This window comes from Populus nigra, chromosome 7, assembly GCF_951802175.1.
Source record: "Populus nigra chromosome 7, ddPopNigr1.1, whole genome shotgun sequence".
Lineage (NCBI taxonomy): Eukaryota > Viridiplantae > Streptophyta > Magnoliopsida > Malpighiales > Salicaceae > Populus > Populus nigra.
In genome coordinates, this window is record NC_084858.1 from 11,711,852 (window position 1) to 11,732,999 (window position 21,148).

At 35.1% G+C, this 21,148-nt stretch overlaps 2 protein-coding genes across 2 annotated transcripts; both read left to right on the plus strand.

Annotated features, from left to right (window-relative positions):
• The first annotated feature begins 116 nt into the window (after window positions 1-116).
• Window positions 117-3,501, plus strand: LOC133698453 (uncharacterized). The gene is made up of 7 exons (XM_062121374.1): window positions 117-430; window positions 508-602; window positions 1,238-1,355; window positions 1,464-1,582; window positions 2,082-2,268; window positions 2,406-2,549; window positions 2,963-3,501. Exons 1-7 carry the CDS (start codon window positions 188-190, stop codon window positions 3,251-3,253), a joined length of 1,197 nt encoding a protein of 398 aa, XP_061977358.1. The 5' UTR covers window positions 117-187; the 3' UTR covers window positions 3,254-3,501.
• Window positions 3,502-7,675: 4,174 nt separating this feature from the next.
• LOC133699957 (probable WRKY transcription factor 3) lies at window positions 7,676-12,853 on the plus strand. The gene is made up of 4 exons (XM_062123499.1): window positions 7,676-8,559; window positions 9,675-10,396; window positions 10,484-10,642; window positions 12,269-12,853. Exons 1-4 carry the CDS (start codon window positions 8,077-8,079, stop codon window positions 12,549-12,551), a joined length of 1,647 nt encoding a protein of 548 aa, XP_061979483.1. The 5' UTR covers window positions 7,676-8,076; the 3' UTR covers window positions 12,552-12,853.
• Window positions 12,854-21,148: the final 8,295 nt, after the last annotated feature.

A 21,148-nucleotide genomic window follows, 5' to 3' on the forward strand; every position in this document is an offset into this window, starting at 1 on the left:
TTGCCGCAGCAATTTCCCCCGCGTGCTTAGTGTATTGTAAATTAATGTTAATAATAATTCGTTTACGTTTGGTTTGGGTTGAAGCCACGGATAGTACGGACTATGAATAACTTACTCAAATATCAATCAAACAACCCACAGATGAGATAAGCCCCTCCAAAGCCACCCCTCCCCTTCCTTTCCCTCCATGGCTTCTATTTGCAATTCCCTATCACTCGCTCCCAAATCATCTTTCAAACCAAGCCCACTCTTTTCTGCTTCCATCTCCACTTCTTGGAGCCCCAAAACCCGACCTACCACCCCTCTCTCTTCCTCCTCCTCCTCAACAAGAAGTGTTAAAGATGACCCTAAATCCCCAGAACCCATCAGCATTGACAATCTACACCGTTTTTTTGACCTTAGCATAGGCAAATGGCACGGTTCTTTCCATGTAAGTTATTTATTTATTTTTTAATTGGGGTTGACTATGAGTTATTGTGTGTCAATGGGTTTTGTTCTTTTTGGCAGCAATTTGATGCAAAAGGAAAATTGATGCAAAAAGTGAGCACAAAGCTTGCAGCAAGCTCTTACGGTGAAGATGAACTCATTAGTCTCATTCAAACGTAAAGCTTCTATCTATTGCTATCCTTTTCTTATACATTTCTTGCCTTTTTTTCGCTTTTGAAAATGGGCAGTAAAGATATGATAAAAAAAAAAACACTGATACTTTTGTGTTAATTTGTTATTTCATTGATAAAAATGGTTATTTTGTAATGAAAGGAATTTGTCTATCTGATTAGCATTTCTTCTATGTGATAATTTTTGCTCTTTTGGTGGAGACGATCTTCAGTTACCGAGTGACTATAAAGTTTGTTGCAGGCTCACTTGGGTGTCCTGTGGAAATTCAGTTTTGAAGGTTATCGGTTTTGAGTAATCTATCTGTTTCATGGTTCATAAGCAACATGCTTGACTCTGTCGAGCATGGGATGCATCTTCTTCCTTGATATCAAAGTTCATGCTTAGTTTTTCTACATTTCTATTTGATGTTTCTCTGAATCATCAGATAGAAATGTAGAAAAAACTAAGCATGAACTTTGATATCAAGGAATCGTTTATTGAGATAAAGAAAATAAAGCAGTGTGCAGTGTGACCCTTTATTCTATTTAAAAAATGCAGACTGCGTGATATTCGTAGTTCATGACTTGTATAGTTGTAAAACCTTTGCTCCTTTGTCGCTTAATTTGGATGTGCTTTGTAGGCTATACATAAAACAATCTCCATCAAGCACCTCAATCTCTAGACATGATGAGGAGCCAGAATGGGCAGAATACAAAATCAAAGAAACCAATATGTTCACTGCAGATAAATATCAACAGGTGAATTCTTCTAATCATTCAAACATTTTGGGTTCATTGATTGTCCTTTTTGCTTGTTCCCTTGGTCTACGTGTTTTCTATTGAATATCCATAATGATTAGTCTGCAGATTGCCTTTTTCCCCAATGAGAGGGCTTTTTCTCTAAGGTACCAGACAGCTGGCATGTTAGAAACTGTGTTAAGGCAAGGGGTGCTGGGTGAAGATGATACTGGAGAAGAATCACCAAAGTTAGTGCTTCTTTCCCATACGGCATTCTTCTCACATCATTAAGAAATCATTGTACCAGATGGACATAGAAATACAATTTGATAAATCTACTGATACCCAAGTGAAGGCCCTGAAACCTTCGCTCTTAGGCATTGTGCTGTTATTCATAGTTGACACAATACTTAACCGGAACACATCTTGGGCACGAGCTACTAAATCACTGAATCCAGTAGCAATAAGGCATGCAATGATGACTCATAACTGGTCTTTGCTCTACACGTTTCTGAACAAAACTCGATACAAAAGTTAGCCCGCCTTTATCTTCACAGTTCTTTGTACTAGTTAGTGGTTATGTATGAACTAATTGGCCTTCTCCTATATGAATTGCATGGCCTTCACAGTAGACATGTATTTTTCTTTTATGTTTAGATCTCAATGTTAACTTGCAATTTACATTTTTCGAGCTTTGTTTCGACACATCATTGCATTTTTCATTACATTGTTCTTTGAACCATACAGAAACCTCAAGCTTCCTTCTCGTCGGCCTTCTATTGTTTGTGAGAATTGCCTATATTCACAAGAGAAAGACAGACGAGCAAGAGCCTTTCATATCATGGACCCGAAAGGCATTTTGGAAATGCTTCTTATCTTCCTTGAGGATAGAGGTGATGGGGTGCCTTTTCATCCTTCACTTGAAAGTAACAGTGTAAGTTGTATGACCATTTATGAATGTTCAACAGACAGTGAAGAACTAGTTTTTGCTTAGTCACTAAATTGTTTTGTGTTGACAGTACATTAGTTGTGTACTTTATGAAATGACTAGGTTTCTTTTATTGATTGCAGGATAGCCCAAACAGGATCTTACCATTACTTGGAAAGTGGAAAGGTCATTCTCAAACAAAACGTAGTGGTGTTTATGGAGCAACAATTGCTGAAGCCGATACGATTGCTTGGCTTGAAATGGATGGTAAGGGTCAGCTTATTCAGGTAAAGAGACATACCAAGTTCTTGTCCTTTCACTTCTCTTATTTTTTCACTTGTTTTTTTTTTCTTCAAATGCTTATGGTTTATGAAAACAAGGAAAATCTATGTCTGTCATGTCCTGGAAGAGAAAAGAAAATTTGCCTGCAATGTGGTCTTGGCTATTCATCCATTGCTTCAGTCTCTAACTTAGTGTTCTGGGAGGTTTCTTATTTCTGCAATGGAAAATACCATTAGAATCAAGAACCAACTAGTCAGCTCCATTAGTTCCCTCCTGCTTGGGTTTTGGCTGATAACAACCTTTTTTTTTTATCATATTATTTCATTTTACCGCTTTATATGATTTTGATATTCATTATTATAGGTTCCTCAGGGTCATAATCCAAATTCATTTCTTATAAAAAATAAATAAATTTCAGGATATTTCTTCCACATCGGATGGAGGTGATGTTACAACTAATGTGCATTGGACTGGTACCAGATCAGATGACTTGATCACATTTGATGGAGGATACCAAATTACATTATTGCCTGGAGGCATGTACATGGGGTGCCCTTCTGATATTTCTAAGAACGTGGCAGAGTCTAAGTCGTTTCATCTGGAGTTCTGCTGGCTTGAATCACCTGAGAAGAGACAAAGACTGGTTAGAACCTACGATGTAGAAGGCTTGGCTGTCTCATCAACTTATTTTTCTGAAACAAAAATGTGAACGTCCTCCTACTTTATCTTAGAAATACTTTTGGGAGTGATTAATCAACGAAACCCAAGTGCTGTATTTAATTAATTTGTAACAGCATATGACCAGGTCACGATTTTGTTAAGAAAAAAAAAAAATCAAGTTCAAAGTAAAAACAGAGGCCCTTGGAGGGGGAGCCAATGTGAATATTTTCATATTTGTATTTAGCATATGTCCTGGAAACTCGAAGGAAAGTTGGGATTTCCAATTGTTACAGAAAAGATCAATGCGCAATGCATGTGTTAGTGAGCAGACATTGAGCTGCAGAAATGGTATGCTTTTTGTATGTTCAAAGTAAAAACAGTGGTATGCCATTTGAAATATGTAAACAACTGTAGAGTTTTGTGCTCAAGGATGTTCCAGGTATCAAAAGGTTGGTCTTTAAGTGTGTTGGTTGCTCAAGTAAGCGTGCTTCTTGTATCATATTTTAATAATGCAAGCCTTCCATGGGCGGGTATTTGCAGTGATTGATACGGCAATTAATGACAGGGGGTTTGCATATTCCACTCTCCTCGCATGTAGCTCATGTTCCATCTGATTAAGATTGCCTGTTCTTCCTATCACATTTCACTTCTTTCTGCCTTTTTTTTTTTTTGGGTTGAGCCTCAGCTGTACCATGTAATACTTGTAATGTATTTCATCCCACAGGAATGACAAAATGTTTAGGGGACAGCGCAAATAGATCTTGACCAAAAAAAGAATTCAGAGGAATGAATCTTTATCTTTATCTCGACAAGAATTCGAGGAACATTGCCAAAAGGTAGTGGATTGTGTTTCCTACCCTGTTCAATGTTTTTTTTTCTTCCACTTAAGCTATGATGCTGACTGTAAATCCTCCAACTTTTTAATATTTTCAATTGAGTCTTGATCTTTTAATTTCTAACAATTTATCAAATTTATGATATTTTAGCAAAATTCTAGTAGTTTCTAAACTATGCAAATTTGTTGACCTTTTCCTCCCCCCCAAAATTCTAATTAATCCTTTTAAGTTTCACTGAATATATTGCAGTCCTTTTCTTTTGTTTATCTTGTTAAATGGGAATGGACCTTTAGCTCGGCAACAGAATTTTATACCATTTTTGTCAATTAAAGAGCATAGACTGTAAATCCAAGGAGTCGTGTCCATGACAATGATAAAAATGGCAACATTGCTGAGGTCCTCCTATGCTTTCAATCCCTATCTAGCAGCAAAGAAATGGTTCATTTAGATGCACAGGTGACAGTGAGAGAAGAAGATAGCAACTGAAAAGCCAATAAGAGAAGGAAAAGAAAGAAGCTGGGGAACGAACAACAAGCATAGCTTTCCTAGGCGATCACGCCATTTTAGTGGGGGGAAAATTAACTTGAAAGCTACTGTTCATTGCACCTTTCATTTGCTCAAGGGTGTGATTCTACTTGCCATTCGTTGCCTACAAAACCCTAATTTGTAATCACATTAGTCTATCGCTTGTGCTCTTCTACTATTGATTTGGATTAAGCTAGCTACTTGCGTGCCAGGGGGGGAGCTTCTGACATTTTGACACATTTATATGGCAAGTATAAAAAAAGCATAAGAAGATGGGATAAACTAGCCTTGTAACCTGTTATGCTATGCTAGGATTTGAAGTTAATTTATAATGCAAGAGAAGAGGAGGAGGCACTTGTAGTATAAATGTGTTTTCAAGTATTATGATTTATTCTTTTAATTGAGAAACAAAAAGATATTATTTATTTCTAATATAATAAATTAAAAAATAAATGAAATGATAAATAAAAAGAGTTGTTACTACTAATTAAACAATAAAATGAGACGCGAACTTTTCTGGTAAAAAAATACAGATAGACACAAATGTTTGATACTAGCCATTCATTTAATTTTACATGTTTTCATTTATTTTATATTAAAGGTTAATTCTCAATCCTAATAACAAATGTTTTTGTTTTTATAAATACATCATAAAAATACAACTTATTTATATAAAATACAAGAGGAAACAAATTATATTAGGTCACACGTTTTTTAAAATACAATATCTTTGAAGCAGTATAAAATTTTAAAAAATCAATCATTATTTTAAAAAATATTTAACTAAACAATTTTAACAATAAGAGAAGGGTATTAAGCAATATCTCAATAGAAAAAAATTATGAAAAGGAAAAAAAATGAGGTCATGCCAAAGTGCTAGCCAACCATCAAAAAGATCGAGCACACCTGAGCCTGAATTGCGTGTTTGCTAAATTTTTTTGAAAGAATGAATAACACACTCTATTTTTTTATAACCAGGCAAAAGGTTATCTATAGTGGCAAAAACCAAAAACCCATTTTCAACTCATTTTAACTTGAAAACACCTCAAAAATACCATAGATATCTCAATAAACTCATTTTAAATCCTAAAATAACTTAAGATCACTCTAAAATCAAGAATTAAATGAATAAAAAAAGCTTTACACCACATCCATTAACTCATCTTGAGAAGATGAACCTATGACACAAATATTAGCCTTTTTGATGGCCAAATATAACCTTTCAATAAAATTCTCGTTGCTCAAAATTCTTTGTCAACTTTATCTCTCTTATCTTAACATTTAAGGACTGAAATGTGAAGAAAATAATAGGGAGCAAATGATAGATAAACTACAACTTCTAGGACTACACTAAAGTTTTCTGCAATAAAATAGTTGTAGCTATCCAATTTTTTATCCAATTTCCGATAATTGTTTTGAAAAAAAATAAAAAATAGCAAAAAATAACAAAAACCCAAAAAATATGTTTTTTGATATCTTTAAGTCACTTACAACGTCTTTTTCCTACGCGTTCAATTGTTAACACGTTTTTTAAATCGATGTTGAAGTTACTATTTTTCAAAAAAAATTCAAAATACAAAAAAGTGAGAAAAATCTAAATTTACAAGGGACCAAATATGAAAAGAAAAAAGTTGAAGGACCGATTTGTTTTTTAAGTTGTGTCACCAAGTTTATTTGGGGACCAAGAAATTAAAAATAACAAATTTTTTTTACCAATAAATTACTGCCTAAAACACACAAAGGAGAGGGGGGGGGACATTTTAGGAGAGAAATTTTAGAGAAATCAAAAAAATAAAAAATACTCACACATACTTTCCCTATACCCACACAACACAAAAACCCTAACCCCCAATAAATTAAACTTAGCTACCACTATTTGACCAAGAAACACCTCCTCCACAGCCCCATATCTTTAATATCACATAAATCTCCACAACATTTTGTTCCTGGTCAGCTAAAACTATAATTTCAAATATTTTGTTATTTGAGTGGACACTTTTAAACATTCAAATATGAAGTTACAAACCTTCAAATCAAGCAAGAGTGGGTTCAATCAAAAGACATGCACCCTCTCTACCATGTCCAAGTGGTCTCAGGCGACTTTGATATCGAAGATGCTCCGATGAGATCCTGAAAGTGGTTATCTTAGGCAGCCTTGACAAGAACACTTGATTATAGAAAAACGTTCAACTTTTTCATTGTTTCCACTTAGAAGCCTCCAAAAGGATTATATTAAGGGTTTAAAACCTCTCTCTCTTGATCTAAAGGCAGAACACTTACCTTGGTCTCCAAGCACCTTACATAATCACCTACACCCAAAGCTAACAACTCCATCACAAAACCAGTTAGATTTTAGTTTGTGGAAACCCTAGACAACCCATCTAAAAGACATAAACTTGCCTATAAAAAAAGAGGTCAAAGAAGACTAGAAGAGATGAGGGACATAAGAAAAAAATTAGGGAGAAAATAGAGAGAAACAAAGGGAAAGAAAAGAAAAGAAAAAAGGAATGAAACTTAGGCTAAGGGGCAAGAGTCCTATCTAGAAAGCTTTCAAAACTTCAGCTCTAGTCTAGGGAGATCTGGAAATAAAAAGAAAGGGAGGCAATACCAATAATCACTCCAGATTCAGATTTTTAGAGCTAAGAAGGTATACATTTTCCATGAGGCTTACAAGATTCTTTTTTTGTCTTCAATCCAAAGTTTTTTCAATTATTTTTTTTTCTAGTTTTCTTAATTTAATTGGTTTTTTAATTTTTTTTGCTTATCCTTAATTATGAGTGATGACTAAATTTTAGTGGTATTTTTACCTCTGATACTCAAACAATGATCGAAATTTCAATCTATATATATATATATATATATATTTTTTTTTAATGATCTTCAAGATTTTTCCTGACGCAACAAAAATTAAATTAAAACAAAGAAATGATTAAAATAACTAAATTTATTTCATAACTCAAATGCATAAAAAATTTTCGTTTTCATGGTACAAATCAACAGTTCAAACATAAAACAAGTAATTGGTTAGTTACCTACCATATCCTAAACAAGAAGTGGTCATGTGCATCTAATTCTTAATTAGTTGCATTCTAACATGGATTTGTAACATGAAAGAAAAGAGGACATTACCCTCTGTTTCGGAATTTACATAGAACAAACGAAGAGAAGAAAGCTTAGACAAACCAGTCCTCTATCTATCTATCTATTTTCGCAACATTTATCGCTTGTATTCTCCAAAGTGAATCTTGAACCGACTTGGGACACTAATGGAAACTCATTTGTTTCACAGCTATCTTGAGGATCTAAAAATAATTAGGGACCAGTTCGAGACTTCCATGAGACAGATTTCTTCATCTTCATCTTCTGGTCGGAGACAGACAGGGTAGAAAGGCAGAGTTCAGAGTTGAGAGATCGAAAAGAAAACTCCTTTCCTGTTTTCACACACAACATAACCTCAACAACACACACTGCAATTAGCACCCATAAAAGGGAAAGAAAAAGAAGAAGATAAATGGCAGAGAAACAAGAAAACCCTAAAACAGCAGCCCCAGCAAAGCCTACAATAACTCTTCCACCAAGACCATCTATGGAGACCCTTTTCACAGGTGGTCTAAGTCCTGGTCCTATGACTCTAGTCTCCAGTTTCTTCGCCGACACGCCCTACCCTGAATCTGATTATCCTTCTTTCTCTCAACTTCTTGCTGGTGCTATGGCTTCTCCAATTGCCAGGCCTGCTTTTTTCACTGACAATTTAATACCCAACAACAATAATACTAATACTAATACTAATACTAATACTAATACTAATACTAATACTAATACTACCACTACTGCTATTCCTTCTTCAAAAGAAGATGGTATTAATAGCAATAGCAATCTGGGTTTTAAGCCAAGTAGGCCTACGAATTTGGTGGTGGCTCGCTCTCCATTGTTTACTGTCCCTCCTGGCTTGAGCCCTTCTGGTTTGCTTGACTCTGCCTTCTTTTCTCCTCGGGTAATTCTGTGTTTTTTTTTCCCTTTTTGTTTTTCTATCTGTGGAATTGGGTTTTGTTTATTGTAATGCTTCTTTGTTAAGATAATGTTGGAATTTTTTTTCTTGATTGGATGATGATGGTTTGATTGCTTTAATTTTGTATGTGAGGATTTGTTGCTTGAGTTTGGTAATATAAATGCTTTGATCTTTTTTTTTTAAGGCAGGGGATTATCAGCTTGTTGCTTGGTGGTGCTTGTTTTCTTGGTTTACCTTTCAGATTGGTTTAAAGAAGAGCGATGCTGGTTTGAGTGATTATAATGTTTTGTTATTGACAAAAAGATTATGAGCACGTTACACCCCCCCCCCCCCCCCCCCCCCCCCCCCCCCGAATTAGAAGACTTTATTTTGGGATGCGATATAGTTCCAAAAAGGGAAAGCTTCTTAGGAGTTTTGATTCTTAAACTCGAGTCTTCCAAAATTTGTTATTTGTTGCTCGCCAGAACATCTGGACGGGAAAGCAGCTAAGTTGATTATCTTGTCACTGCATGAAATGAAAATCATTTCTTGTTTTGTGCTCCAACGCGTGAAACCAAGCAAAGTGTTATCTGTTCCTCACCCAAATTGTGGCCACCATTTCATTCTGTTGCTTTAAACATACAAGGTCTTATTTATAGGGGGCTTCAATCTTTACCAAGCATTGTTCTCTATCTTTTTTCCTCAAATGAGGAGAACTTTGGTGTAGCATAAGCTTGTCTTGGAGTCGGAAATGGTTGGTTGGCTAGTTAGGCTGATAGGAAGAACATGATCTGGCCTAATAATTTGATAAAAAAAACTCAGCCAGATGAGATATTCTTTTACCTTTATCTTGTTTGAGCACATAATGCTTATATGGAAACTATTGGAGTGATCTACTGGTACAATATATATGATGGAATTGAAACTTTCTTGAAAATTTTGTTGAATACCAATCCTAGAACCTTAGAAAGAGATGGCCTTTCCACAATGGATGAATGTGGGGGCATGTTTCCAAGTGTAGAAGTATATGGTGTACCACCGGTGCTTGCTACCATATTATTGAAGCGAGCAATCATGTGTGTGTGTGTGTTTGTGTGTTTATACCTCTATTTCCCATGCAGAGTCCCTTTGGAATGTCCCATCAGCAGGCCTTGGTGCAGGTTACAGCTCAAGCTGCATTATTTGCCCAATCTCAAATGCATATGCAAGCTCAATATCAGCCTTCTTCAGTAACAGCAGCTAAAGAGTTGTTGACACAATATCCATCCTTTAACCCTGGTGAAGCTTTGCAACAGCAGCAGCTGATGCCACCCTCAACCTCTGATGCACAGAATTCCATGGTGGAACCATCAGAGTTTTCTCATTCTGAAAGGAAATACCAACCTCTTGCTGGTGATAAACCTACTGATGATGGTTACAACTGGCGTAAATATGGTCAAAAGCCTATCAAAGGTAGTGAATATCCAAGAAGCTACTACAAATGTACACATCTAAATTGCCCAGTAAAAAAGAAGGTTGAGCGTTCCAGTGATGGCCAAATAACTGAAATCATCTACAAAGGTCAGCACAACCACGATCAACTCAACAAGCTTTCAAAAGATGGCGATGATTCAAATCGAAGTATTCATTCTCAGTCTAAGCCTGAAGTTGTTTCACAAGCTCATGCTGGTAATGTAAACAAGTTGACTGAAACATTACCTGCTCATTCAGTAACTAGGAGGGATCAGGAATCTACTCAAGCAGATCCCTCAGAGCCACCTGGATCAAGTGACAATGAGGAAGCAGGTAATGCAGCTGTGCAAGAAGAAGAGTGGGGTGATGATGAGCCAATCCCAAAGAGAAGGCAAGTTTGGGATGTTTAACTGTTTAAAATCACACATATCTCCTTTTTTCTGATAATTTTCTGAGAAAATTTCATCTCGGAGCGCAGGCAAATAGATGTTGTGACATCTGAGGTGACTTTACCACACAAGACCATCACAGAACCAAAAATCATCGTCCAAACTAGAAGTGAAGTTGATCTTTTGGATGATGGCTACAGGTGGCGCAAATATGGCCAGAAGGTGGTCAAAGGGAATCCTCATCCAAGGTAATTAGTGGTTTACTTAATTTTGTTTATGCTCTCCTACACTGTCCAGGTATACAGGTGTATCCTAGGGTCCTTTCCGTGAGCATAATACTTGCACATTACATCATATGCATCATCCCAGATCCAACTTCTAGCACCTTGTCAATTTAAAGTACTCAAAATATTTGGAAGGTTTCCATCCCCTCTAGTTTTTAAAATTTTTTTTTATTTGAAAAAAATGTGAACTCTAGAAAATGAGAAGGCTAATACCTAGTTATGGTTTCACAAATCTAGGTTAGATAGGAGAAATTGGAGAGAGCCTATTATTCAGCTCCTTTTTGCATGAAGTTGCTGTTCTCAAGATCAAATTTTCAGCTCTGTAATTGCAAACCAGGATGTTTATTATTGCATTGGTTTGCCATCATTACCTTAAATCTTCAATCTAAGAGTTGTATTTTGATTTTTAAAGTAAAAGGTAGAGGATGGTGGTTTAAACTTTGGGGAAGAAAATTGAATCAGGTAGCACATGTAAGAGAGGGGGTTATAAAGATGAGCCTTTTGAGGAATAAAGACCATTATGCTTGAAAGTAAGGGCTGCTAAGCCAATATATTTATGACATTAGAGAACCTGTTTTGAAGGGATTTAACACAACTAGAAATTAATGTTAGATTAAATATTAATGTTACACAAATGGTGACGATCAATACTCAAAACCTTGATTGTAACTCAAGCAGAGTTAATTTCTGGGCTGAAGTTTTGAATTGAATTTCAGAAAATGGAAAGAAACCTACGGACAACTCTTATCTTTCTTGTCTATTTGCTCCATTTGACATGCGTAATAGCTTGCAGAACATTGTTTATCTGGTTCATGACAATTAGTACAATTATTCAGTTATTCAATGCTGATCCTTCTCTATGAAACTTGCTGATGACATGTGTTAGGCCACCTTTCAGAAGAACTTTCTCTAAACAATTTGTAATTGACCACATTATGATTGTCCATTTTTTGAACATTTTGATAATTAATTTGCTAGTTAAAGCTTAAAATCCTTTAGCTTTCATGGTGTCCTTGGTATCAGAATATTGAGGCGTTAGGGAGGGGAAATTTTTTAGTGTCTATTCTCTTCTTGCAATTAATAGTAGTTAAAATTATTACAAAGCCTTATTTCTACCACCTGGGCTGCAGTGAAGTTATTTCTGATTTTTATCTGGTTCTACATAGGGCCTTTTATATATATATATATATATATATATATCTTAAATCATGAGCTGATGTCAATTTTCTCATGCATTTGGCCACGTGCCTCTTTTCATCTTTTATGTTGCCAATTTTAATATCTGTGTTTGTCTTAGCTTAATTTTTTTTTTATATTGCTTCATCTTTGATCACCTCGCCTAGTTCTGACATGAAAATTGTGTTTAGTGCATCAACTAAGTTGGGCAATTTTCTAGTATACTCCACTTTGTAGTTGACTCAATTAAACTGTTCACAGCTCTTGCCTGTAATGTCGCAATCAAATCTTGGCATGTTTTCCATGATATTTGTTTCCTTCATTCAGAATATTCTACTGCAATCAAATTTTCATGCATTGCATTTTGCTTCATAGCTTGCTGTGAGAACACTAATGCATTCTTTATGTCAACAGGAGCTATTACAAATGCACCGGTGCAGGATGCAATGTTCGTAAGCATGTTGAGAGGGCCGCAGCTGATCCCAAAGCTGTCATAACTACATATGAGGGAAAGCATAACCATGATGTCCCTGCGGCTAGAAACAGCAGCCATAACACAGCCAACACTAATGCAGCACCATTGAAACCTCAAAAGGTGGTGGCTGAGAAGCATCCCTTGCTCAAAGGAATGGATTTTGGCAACAATAACCAGAGACCACTGCTTCTACAACTAAAAGAAGAGAAAATTGCCGTATAAAATACTCTGCTGATACCTGCTAGACAATTACATCATTCTAGCCAACTAACATGGTACAAAGAAGAAACATGGAGAAGAAAATAATTATTTGGAGTCGTGAGAATCCAGAGATAATGGTTTTATTCCTGTATCTGCTTTGTTGCTGTTACTTTTTTTGGGATAAAATGTAGTGATAATAGTTGCTGCCTCTGTTGACCATTTTTTTCAAGAAATATTGTAAGTGCTGCTGTATATGATTGATTGTTCACGCCCAAGTGAAGATGACAAGAACTAATGTTTAAAGATAATCTATCCTTGTTGGATGTCTTCCTGTTCGACGAGCATCCGAAGCTGTCGCACCAGAGTCCCCAAGGGATTATTATATTCATCGAAATCCCATTTAGAAGTCAAATATTGCGATCGATGATGATGCCAATAGTCAATGTTTGATGATAATTTTGCATGTTATGTATCCGTGTGACCATACCAAGTTGTTGCACCCAAAGGATTAAAGAACACAAAGATCCACGAACAAAATCGGACACGCGACCGCGAGGATATCTATTAATGTATTACTAGTATATTGATATATATAAATGCATGCTGCTCTACAGCGGGTCAGTATTAATTTTTATTTAAATATTTTAAATATTAAGAATATAAAAAATATTTTAAATATATTTGATACCAAAGTAATTTAAGTTTTGTTTATTTATCAGACCCAAGTAAATATGAGTCCAGTACAACTTTTTAAATTTAAAAATAATAAAACCAATACTAGATCCATGAGCCTGGCAATGGACGCCAGACTCAAATTACTTGGGTTCGGCATGGTTGCCAAGTCCAGGCGCTTGGGTTATACCAGACCTAGGCATTAAGTTAAAAAAAAGAAGAGAGAAGATGGAATTTTTATTGAAGGAATAACAAATTCATAAATATAAAAAATAAACTATTTTAATGGGAAGATATGATTTGAATTTTTAGATGTAAAACGTTAAATTAGATTTTTATGATGATTTATTGTTTATAAATAATTTCTGAATTTGAATTTTTATTTAAGATACTTTAAGAATAGTTTAAATGTTTTTCTTGGCATTATAAAGAACATCTATGAGCCTTGAGCCTTGGGTCTGGCACCAAAATAATTTGGTTTTTGCTTGTTTATCAAACCAAAGTAAAACATAAGTGCAACGTAAATTTTTGAATTTAAAAATAATAAAACCAATATCAGATCCAAGAGTTTGAGCATGGCCGCCAGACCCAAGTTGCTTGGGTTTGGCATGGTTGTCAGGACCAGGCACTTGGGTTATGCCAGACTTAAGCATTGAGTAAAAAGAAAATAGTTAAAAAAGAGAAAAAAAAAGAGAAAAAAAGAGAGAAGATCGAATTTCTATTGAAGAACAAACAAATTCATAAACATAAAAAGTAAACTATTTTAATGGGAAGATATTATTTGAATTTTAGATTTAAAACGTTAAATTATATTTTTTTTGATAATTTGTTGTTTATAAATAATTTTTAAACTTGGATTTCTGTTTAGGATACTTCAATAATAGTTTATTTTTTTTATAAAAAAAATTATAAGTCTCAACATTTTAATTATCACCCGCTCAGATCCAAGTCGCTTAAGTCTGACATGACTAAAGACCAAAGCGCACGAGTCTGACAAACCATGTCAGATTCAAGGTGTGTTGTTTTGGTCTAGCCTTGGGTCTGACAACCATACTTGACCAAGGTGATGTGAACCCCGTGATCATGTGGTCACACAACCCACAATCAAGATTAAGATCTGATCCCGGAAAGCTGAAATTGGTCTGATAGGAGTGTGACATAATGGAAACCTGCCCCAAGGTACCAACACAATTGGAATGTAGAATGACGCCATAAAGCCAGTTAATCTTTGATAAGTTAGATTCAGTTCGTTCAAGAACTGAAGAATGCAAGAATTACTCTCACATATTAAAACTGAAAAATTCAGAAGTAATATTTATCAATGGCTACTGAAATTTAGGTTACATGTGTTTAAATAGTTCTTAAAAATTAATTTTAATGGATATACCCTTGTAGGTTGAACTAACCTACATACAAAACTGACCCAAAAACCATAAACTGAAAAGCTCATAGCCTGATCTAAATAAACCTTGGATCCTAGCTCAAAACAAAGTTTTCATTAAGCCCAAACATGAAAGAAAATAATAAAAATAACTAATTTGTTATTAAATAGCACCAGCTCTTCTTTCCTTATGTAACTAGGATGAATAAAGAATCCTTATAAGAAAAGGATTTTGGAACATTAATGAATTGTTGCCACTCTTGAAAATTATGTTTCAACTCATTAAAGATTCTTATGGAACTAGAAAATTTTCAAAACAAGCTGTCACATCTTTTTAGAAAAAACATCATTGCCAAATAGGAAGTCCACAAGTAAAAAGAAAGTAAATAAAAAAAATTTGTACAACCTGTTCTAACCTATATCGCAAGTCCATTTCGAACTCTGATTCACCTGAACATTTACCATAACATAGACAAATACCTCTAGAATTTTTTGGTAAAGTTTCAGCTCGATCCAACGGTTGGATTTGGAGTTATTCTAAATGGCGTAAAACTGGACGGTATAAAATTTTATGGCAAAATCCGAATCTGACCTTGCTTGGGTCGTATCACAAGGCTGAACTGTATCATTCCCTTCCTCTTTAAGAAGATTCGCCCTCGAATCTTGAATAGGATTAGTAGCGACTTTATTAACCTCTTGTTTAAGCCTTCAGAATTCCCTTATTGCTAACACCTTTCTCCAACAACACTGTATGAAAGTAGTGACTAACAAAATCAAATTTAGGCAACACACTCAACAAAATCTTTACAAAGAAACAAGTATCCGACAATAATTTTTATGGCATTTCCTAAAACCATGTACAAGTTAAAAGAGAAATTAGTAGACAAGGTTATGATTTTCGTAAGGAGAGAAGAGGGCAAAGCATGGTATTCTTCATGCATGAATTAAAGGAGTATAGGTTCACGTTTCTCCTTTTAGGAAAGGAAATGAAATAGATTTTATTTGCACCATAAGTTTTTTTTTTCACAGGAAAGGAAAAACAGTAATAGAGGGTCTTATAAAAAGGATCACCTTGCAAATAGGAATCAAGCTAACATACCATAAAAAAAACAACATTCATGCTCAAATGTTAGTTTAATATACCATGTAGTCAATCAGTTAGTTATATGTGGTATTATTATATTCATGTAAATATATATTTATTATTTAAAAAGACTTAGTTTATCTTTAATATTCATATAATATAAGATTAATAAATCTAATATTTGATTTATGAATCTACAGTAAAGATCAAGTTCATGGAACAAAAATACTTTGCAAAGAAAATTATAAAATTGTTATAATTATGAGATTCTTATTGCATCAAAGCATTATTCCTAAAATGTTCATGGTCGATGCTCTTTTAAATACTGGACATTCATTAGAGCCGTATAGACTGATACATATTATGTTCTTTTCTTTATGAAAGGAAATAGTTGTTCTTATGCTTGTCATAAGACACATAAAATGAATTGACCCACATGAAAATTCTATTTGGGAGAAGGTTGAAAAAGGCTTTGGGAAGCCTATAGATGGAGAAACGTTGACTTCAGCCCAAAGTAAAGTAGTGCAAAAGGCACGAAGAAAGTATCAACAAGCGTTAACAATCATTCACCAATGTCTAGATGATGTCACTTTTGAAATAGTGACCAATGCAACCACTGCCAAGCAAGCATGGGAAGCTTTGTAAGAATCAAACTAAGGAGCTGACAATGTGATAAAGGTATGTCTATAAAAGCTACATGGTGATTTTAAAAAGTTATATATGCTTAAGTCAGAGAATATTTTAGAATACTTTACAAGAGTATTGACCATATACAATCAAATAAAGAGATATGAGGAAAAGATGGAAGAGACATGTGTGGTAGAGAAAATCCTATGCTCGCTGCAAAAGAAGTTCCATTATGTGGTGGTTGTGATAGAGGAGTCGCGAAATATAGATGTTCTTTCAATCTAAGGTCTCATGGGAAAATTACAAGCTCATGAGGAAATAGTCAATGAAATTTAAAAAGATGTGCGTGCACAAGCACTTTTTTCAAAGTAAGATGGTTTTGGATATTCACAAGGGGTAGAGGATATGGACAAAGCAAAAGAAGAGGAGGAAGACATAGGTTTTGAAGAGGAGGCTCTGGTAGCCTTAACAGGTCAACCAGTTGACCACATAAAGCAAACTGGTCGACTGGTTATACTAACAGTGGCAATCCAAAATCCAGGTTTGACAAATCAAAAGTTAAATGCTATAATTGTTAAAAGGTAGGTCATTATGCTAGGGTTTATTGGACTTCAACCAAGAGGGTTAAGGAGAATGCAAATCTAGTAATAGAAGAGGAGAATGAAGCCACCATATTACTAGTGCATGATGAAAGAATGTAAGACAAAGTGAATATGTGGTATCTAGATAATTGAGCCAACAACCTATATGTGAAGACAAAGACAAGTTCATAGAGCTCGATGAAGCGATTAGAGGTAATGTCACTTTAGGGATCATTCAAAGGTTTCCATCAAAGGAAAAGGTATGATTTTAATTAAATTGAAATATGAAAGTCATCAATTTATTGGTGATGTCTATTATATATCAACGGTGAAAAACAACATATTGAGCTTAGGACAATTGTTAGAGAAAAGGTATGAGATTAAGATGAAAAATCGTACTTTGACATTACTTGACACTAAAGGAGTTATGATTGCAAATATAGTCATGACAAAGAATAGAATGTTCTTGCTAAACATAAAGATGGATGTGCCTAAATGCACGTGTGAAGGATGAGATTTAGCATTGACATGTGAGACTTGGGCATGTAAACTTTGATAACTTGAATATAATGGCCCAAAAGAAATGTTGAAGGGTTTACCATCCATTATACATCCAAATCAGTTATGTGAAGCAGTCTACATCAAGATACAAGAAATATATGTCGATGTTTGTGGTCCGATCAAACCATGTTGGTTTGGTAAAAATCTATATTTTGTACGTTTTATTGATGATTATAGTTGTAACGACCCAACTATTTCAAAAGCCAAAATCGATGGAATTTTTTTTTAAGTTCTTGACACTTCTCACAATGACATTTCATGAATTAGTAATTGGATTCCCTTCCTTATCATGACATCATACGTATATAGTTTTCATAATCCAACATTCCCATAAGACGGATACTCAATGCACATGCCCATAATATTATATTTTTATATTCATACATTTACATTACATCATATTGGCATACTCACAAGTTTGCATTCCCATTCTAGTCTCGTTATCAACACGAATTTAAACACAAGTGTCGAACGATAATTTTACACAACTAGTACTTTCTTTTGTACGATCCTTATGAGAATTCATAAGACAACATCCTCATAAAAGAGATTATCACGCAAATATATTTATGACATTGTATCTATATGTCCGCACATCCACATTCATGTTCCATTACAGTTTTCATTACAAGTCCTTACAAAATTGTCAAATGGTAAATATTCGACATAACACGCAAGACATACTATTACATAACATCTTTCAAAATATATGAACCCATGGAACGATTTTCCTACACATCTTGATTGTGTGATGTCCCTGTTATAAAAACATCATGGATATAAGAATTGTAAATAATCTAAACATAATAATAACAACTAGAAGGATGTTATCATTACTTTTCGTTATCAACTAAAGGTGAGGTACATTCTTTCATTCACTTCTCATATACAATGTACAATCCTTATTACTTCGCTAGATGTATTATCCTCATTCATATGCCCCAACCTCTCCGTAGGAGTGGTGGGGCCAAAGTTAAATCTTCGGTTGAGGTTAATTACTTCACCTTAACCCGGTCATCCACCTTGGATGCTTTTAACCATAGTTAATCACAATATCTAAACTTAGCCATCCGTCTCGAATGCCTTTAACTAAAACTAATCACAAAAGTCAAACTCATCATCTTTTACGGATACCATTAGCCAAAGCCAATCATTATAATCAACTCGACCATTCATCTACGATGTCATTTACAAAAACTAATCATCAACCACAACCCGGTCATCAATCTCGGATGCCATTAGCCTAATCTAATCAACAATCACAACCAGGTCATCCATATCAAATGTCATTGGCCAAAGCTAATCATCAAGCTCAACCCGATCATCCATCTCAGATGCCATTAGCCAAAGCTAATCAATTATCATAACTCGATCATCCATCTCAGATGTTATTAACCGAAGCTAACCATCAAGCACAACCCGATCATCCTTCCTGGATGCCATTAGCCGAAGTTAATAAAAAATCACAACCCGATCATTTATTTTGAATGCCATTAGCCGAAGCTAATCAACAATCACAATCAACATTCCATAATCGGTTTGACATTCATTAGCAACCCCATTTCATAACAACTCAATTAACATCTCATGGTTGGTTTAACATTCATCACAACGCAATAATATATCCTCCTCAACCAAGTCATTTAAGAAAATTAACATTTTCATCATCGTTTCAACATTCATCAAGAACTCGATCAACATTTCATAGTCGTTTCAACATTCATCAAGAATTCAATCAAACATTTCATCGTCATCTCATCATTCTAAAGGATTCAATAATATATCATCCATAAGTAAATAATTTCAAAACATTAACACCATACGAGAAAAAGGTGGAAACCACCAAGCTGTTCTACCCGTGGAGTGTCCTTATCCTGACGAAAGTCCAATCCCAGTCGCACCACCTAAAACATTGATGGCCACAAATCAGTACATTCATATTTAGTAATTGCACAACTCTTTACTATGCATGTCTCAAGCATACACAAGTTCATATTTAAGTGTTTCATATATTACAACCATATAACGCAATCATTTTATTCATTGGACCAATTCAAATACGTAAATCTACTGCAAAAATTAGTTAGCGAAAGCTGGTTCGCTAGTGACGTAGATTCGTCAACGGATTGCTTCGCTGGAACACAGAATCGTCAATGACCTTATTCGCTAGTGACGCAGATTGTTAGCAAACTGATTCCTTGGAGACACAGAAATTCAACAACGAAAATTGATTTGCCGCAGACACTACCTTTCGGTAACGAAAACTGATTCACTGCAAGCTTCACAATCCGGTATCGAAAACTAATTCGCTGCAAACAACATAATTCAGCAACGAATTAGAAAACTGATTCGCTGCAGGCTTCACAATCTGGTAGTGAAAACTAATTCGCTGCAAACAACATAATTCAGCAACAAAATTGATTCGCTGCTGACAACACAATTCGACAGCAAAAACTGATTCGCTGCAGACAAAACAATTCGGTAGTGAAACCTGATTCGCTGCAGATAACATATTCGACAACAAACACCTGATTCACTGCAGACAACATACATTCGGTAGCGAACACTTGATTTGCTGCAGACACTATAATTGAGTAGTGAATACCTGATTCGTTACAGAGAACACAATTCGGCAGTGAACTCTAATTCGCTGCAGACAACACCAATCGGCAGGAAGCATCCATATGCATTTTGGTTCTAGCGCACAGTTGGTTATTAAAATCCAGCAGAATCATATAATTTCAAGCTTGAACAACTACATGCAATTCAGTTTCAGCACACAGTTTGTTATTAAAATCCAGCAGAATTATATAATTTCAAGCATGAACAACTACATGCAATTCAGTTCCAGCACATAGTTTGTTAGTAGAATCCAACAGAACCATATAATTTCAAGCATGAACATCTACATGCATTTTATCACACAATACATTCTGGCCAACCCTTCAACTATGGCCGCCTCTTTATCAAGTTTTGTCCATTTAATCTATTCATTTTTCTGTGTTAAATGTTCTGGAATTAAGTCTCTATTTATCCCCATTTTCATCCTTCTTTTTAGTTTAGGTTTCCTTCACAACTGGTGTAAAAATTCTAGGCATTCCCTCATGGTTTTTCTTCATCCTCTTAGTTCAAAGGTCACAAAGAATAGGAGGAAGGAGGTTACAAGACCCATACCTTTCGGATCTAAGTAGGTTTGGGGAAAGTTTGATAGTATTCCTTCTCTTTTTTTCCTGGTTCTCCCTCTTTAACTTCCTCTCTCGGTTTTTAGCCCCTTTCTCCTTTCCTCTTGGTAGCTATTCAGTCTTCTCTTAAGTTCTCAACTCTCTTTCTCACACACACATTCAAAGAGAAACTTATTGTTGGCTTGGTTTAATTTTCATTGGGAAGGAGGAAGAGAAGAGAATCATGTAATTGAACATATAGTTGTTGTAGATATATTTTTGGGAAGAGGAAGGGTCACCTTCTCTCTTCTTGTATTTATACCCCCTCTTAAAAAGCTGAGGTGTTTAGGTGCTGGTTTAAGTTTGTTCCTATCCCCCCTTTGGTTATTCCAAGACCGATTTCCCCCCTCTCAACTCCTTAAGGCAGGCCGGTTTGCTCCTCTAACAATCACTTAGCATGAGTCGACCTTTTACTTATATTTTTGTTAGGTATTACAGCCATGAATGACACATAAATTCATCAGTACACATAACAACTATTGACTTAAGAA

Bases quoted from the DNA above. Each gene is read 5' to 3' on its own strand.
- LOC133698453 (XM_062121374.1), top strand. From the start codon at position 188: ATGGCTTCTATTTGCAATTCCCTATCACTCGCTCCCAAATCATCTTTC. The intron at 603-1,237 runs GTAAAGCTTCTA...TGTGCTTTGTAG, and splicing joins CTCATTAGTCTCATTCAAAC to GCTATACATAAAACAATCTC. The intron at 2,550-2,962 runs GTAAAGAGACAT...AATAAATTTCAG, and splicing joins GTAAGGGTCAGCTTATTCAG to GATATTTCTTCCACATCGGA.
- LOC133699957 (XM_062123499.1), top strand. From the start codon at position 8,077: ATGGCAGAGAAACAAGAAAACCCTAAAACAGCAGCCCCAGCAAAGCCT. The intron at 10,397-10,483 runs GCAAGTTTGGGA...CTCGGAGCGCAG, and splicing joins GAGCCAATCCCAAAGAGAAG to GCAAATAGATGTTGTGACAT. The intron at 10,643-12,268 runs GTAATTAGTGGT...TTATGTCAACAG, and splicing joins AAAGGGAATCCTCATCCAAG to GAGCTATTACAAATGCACCG.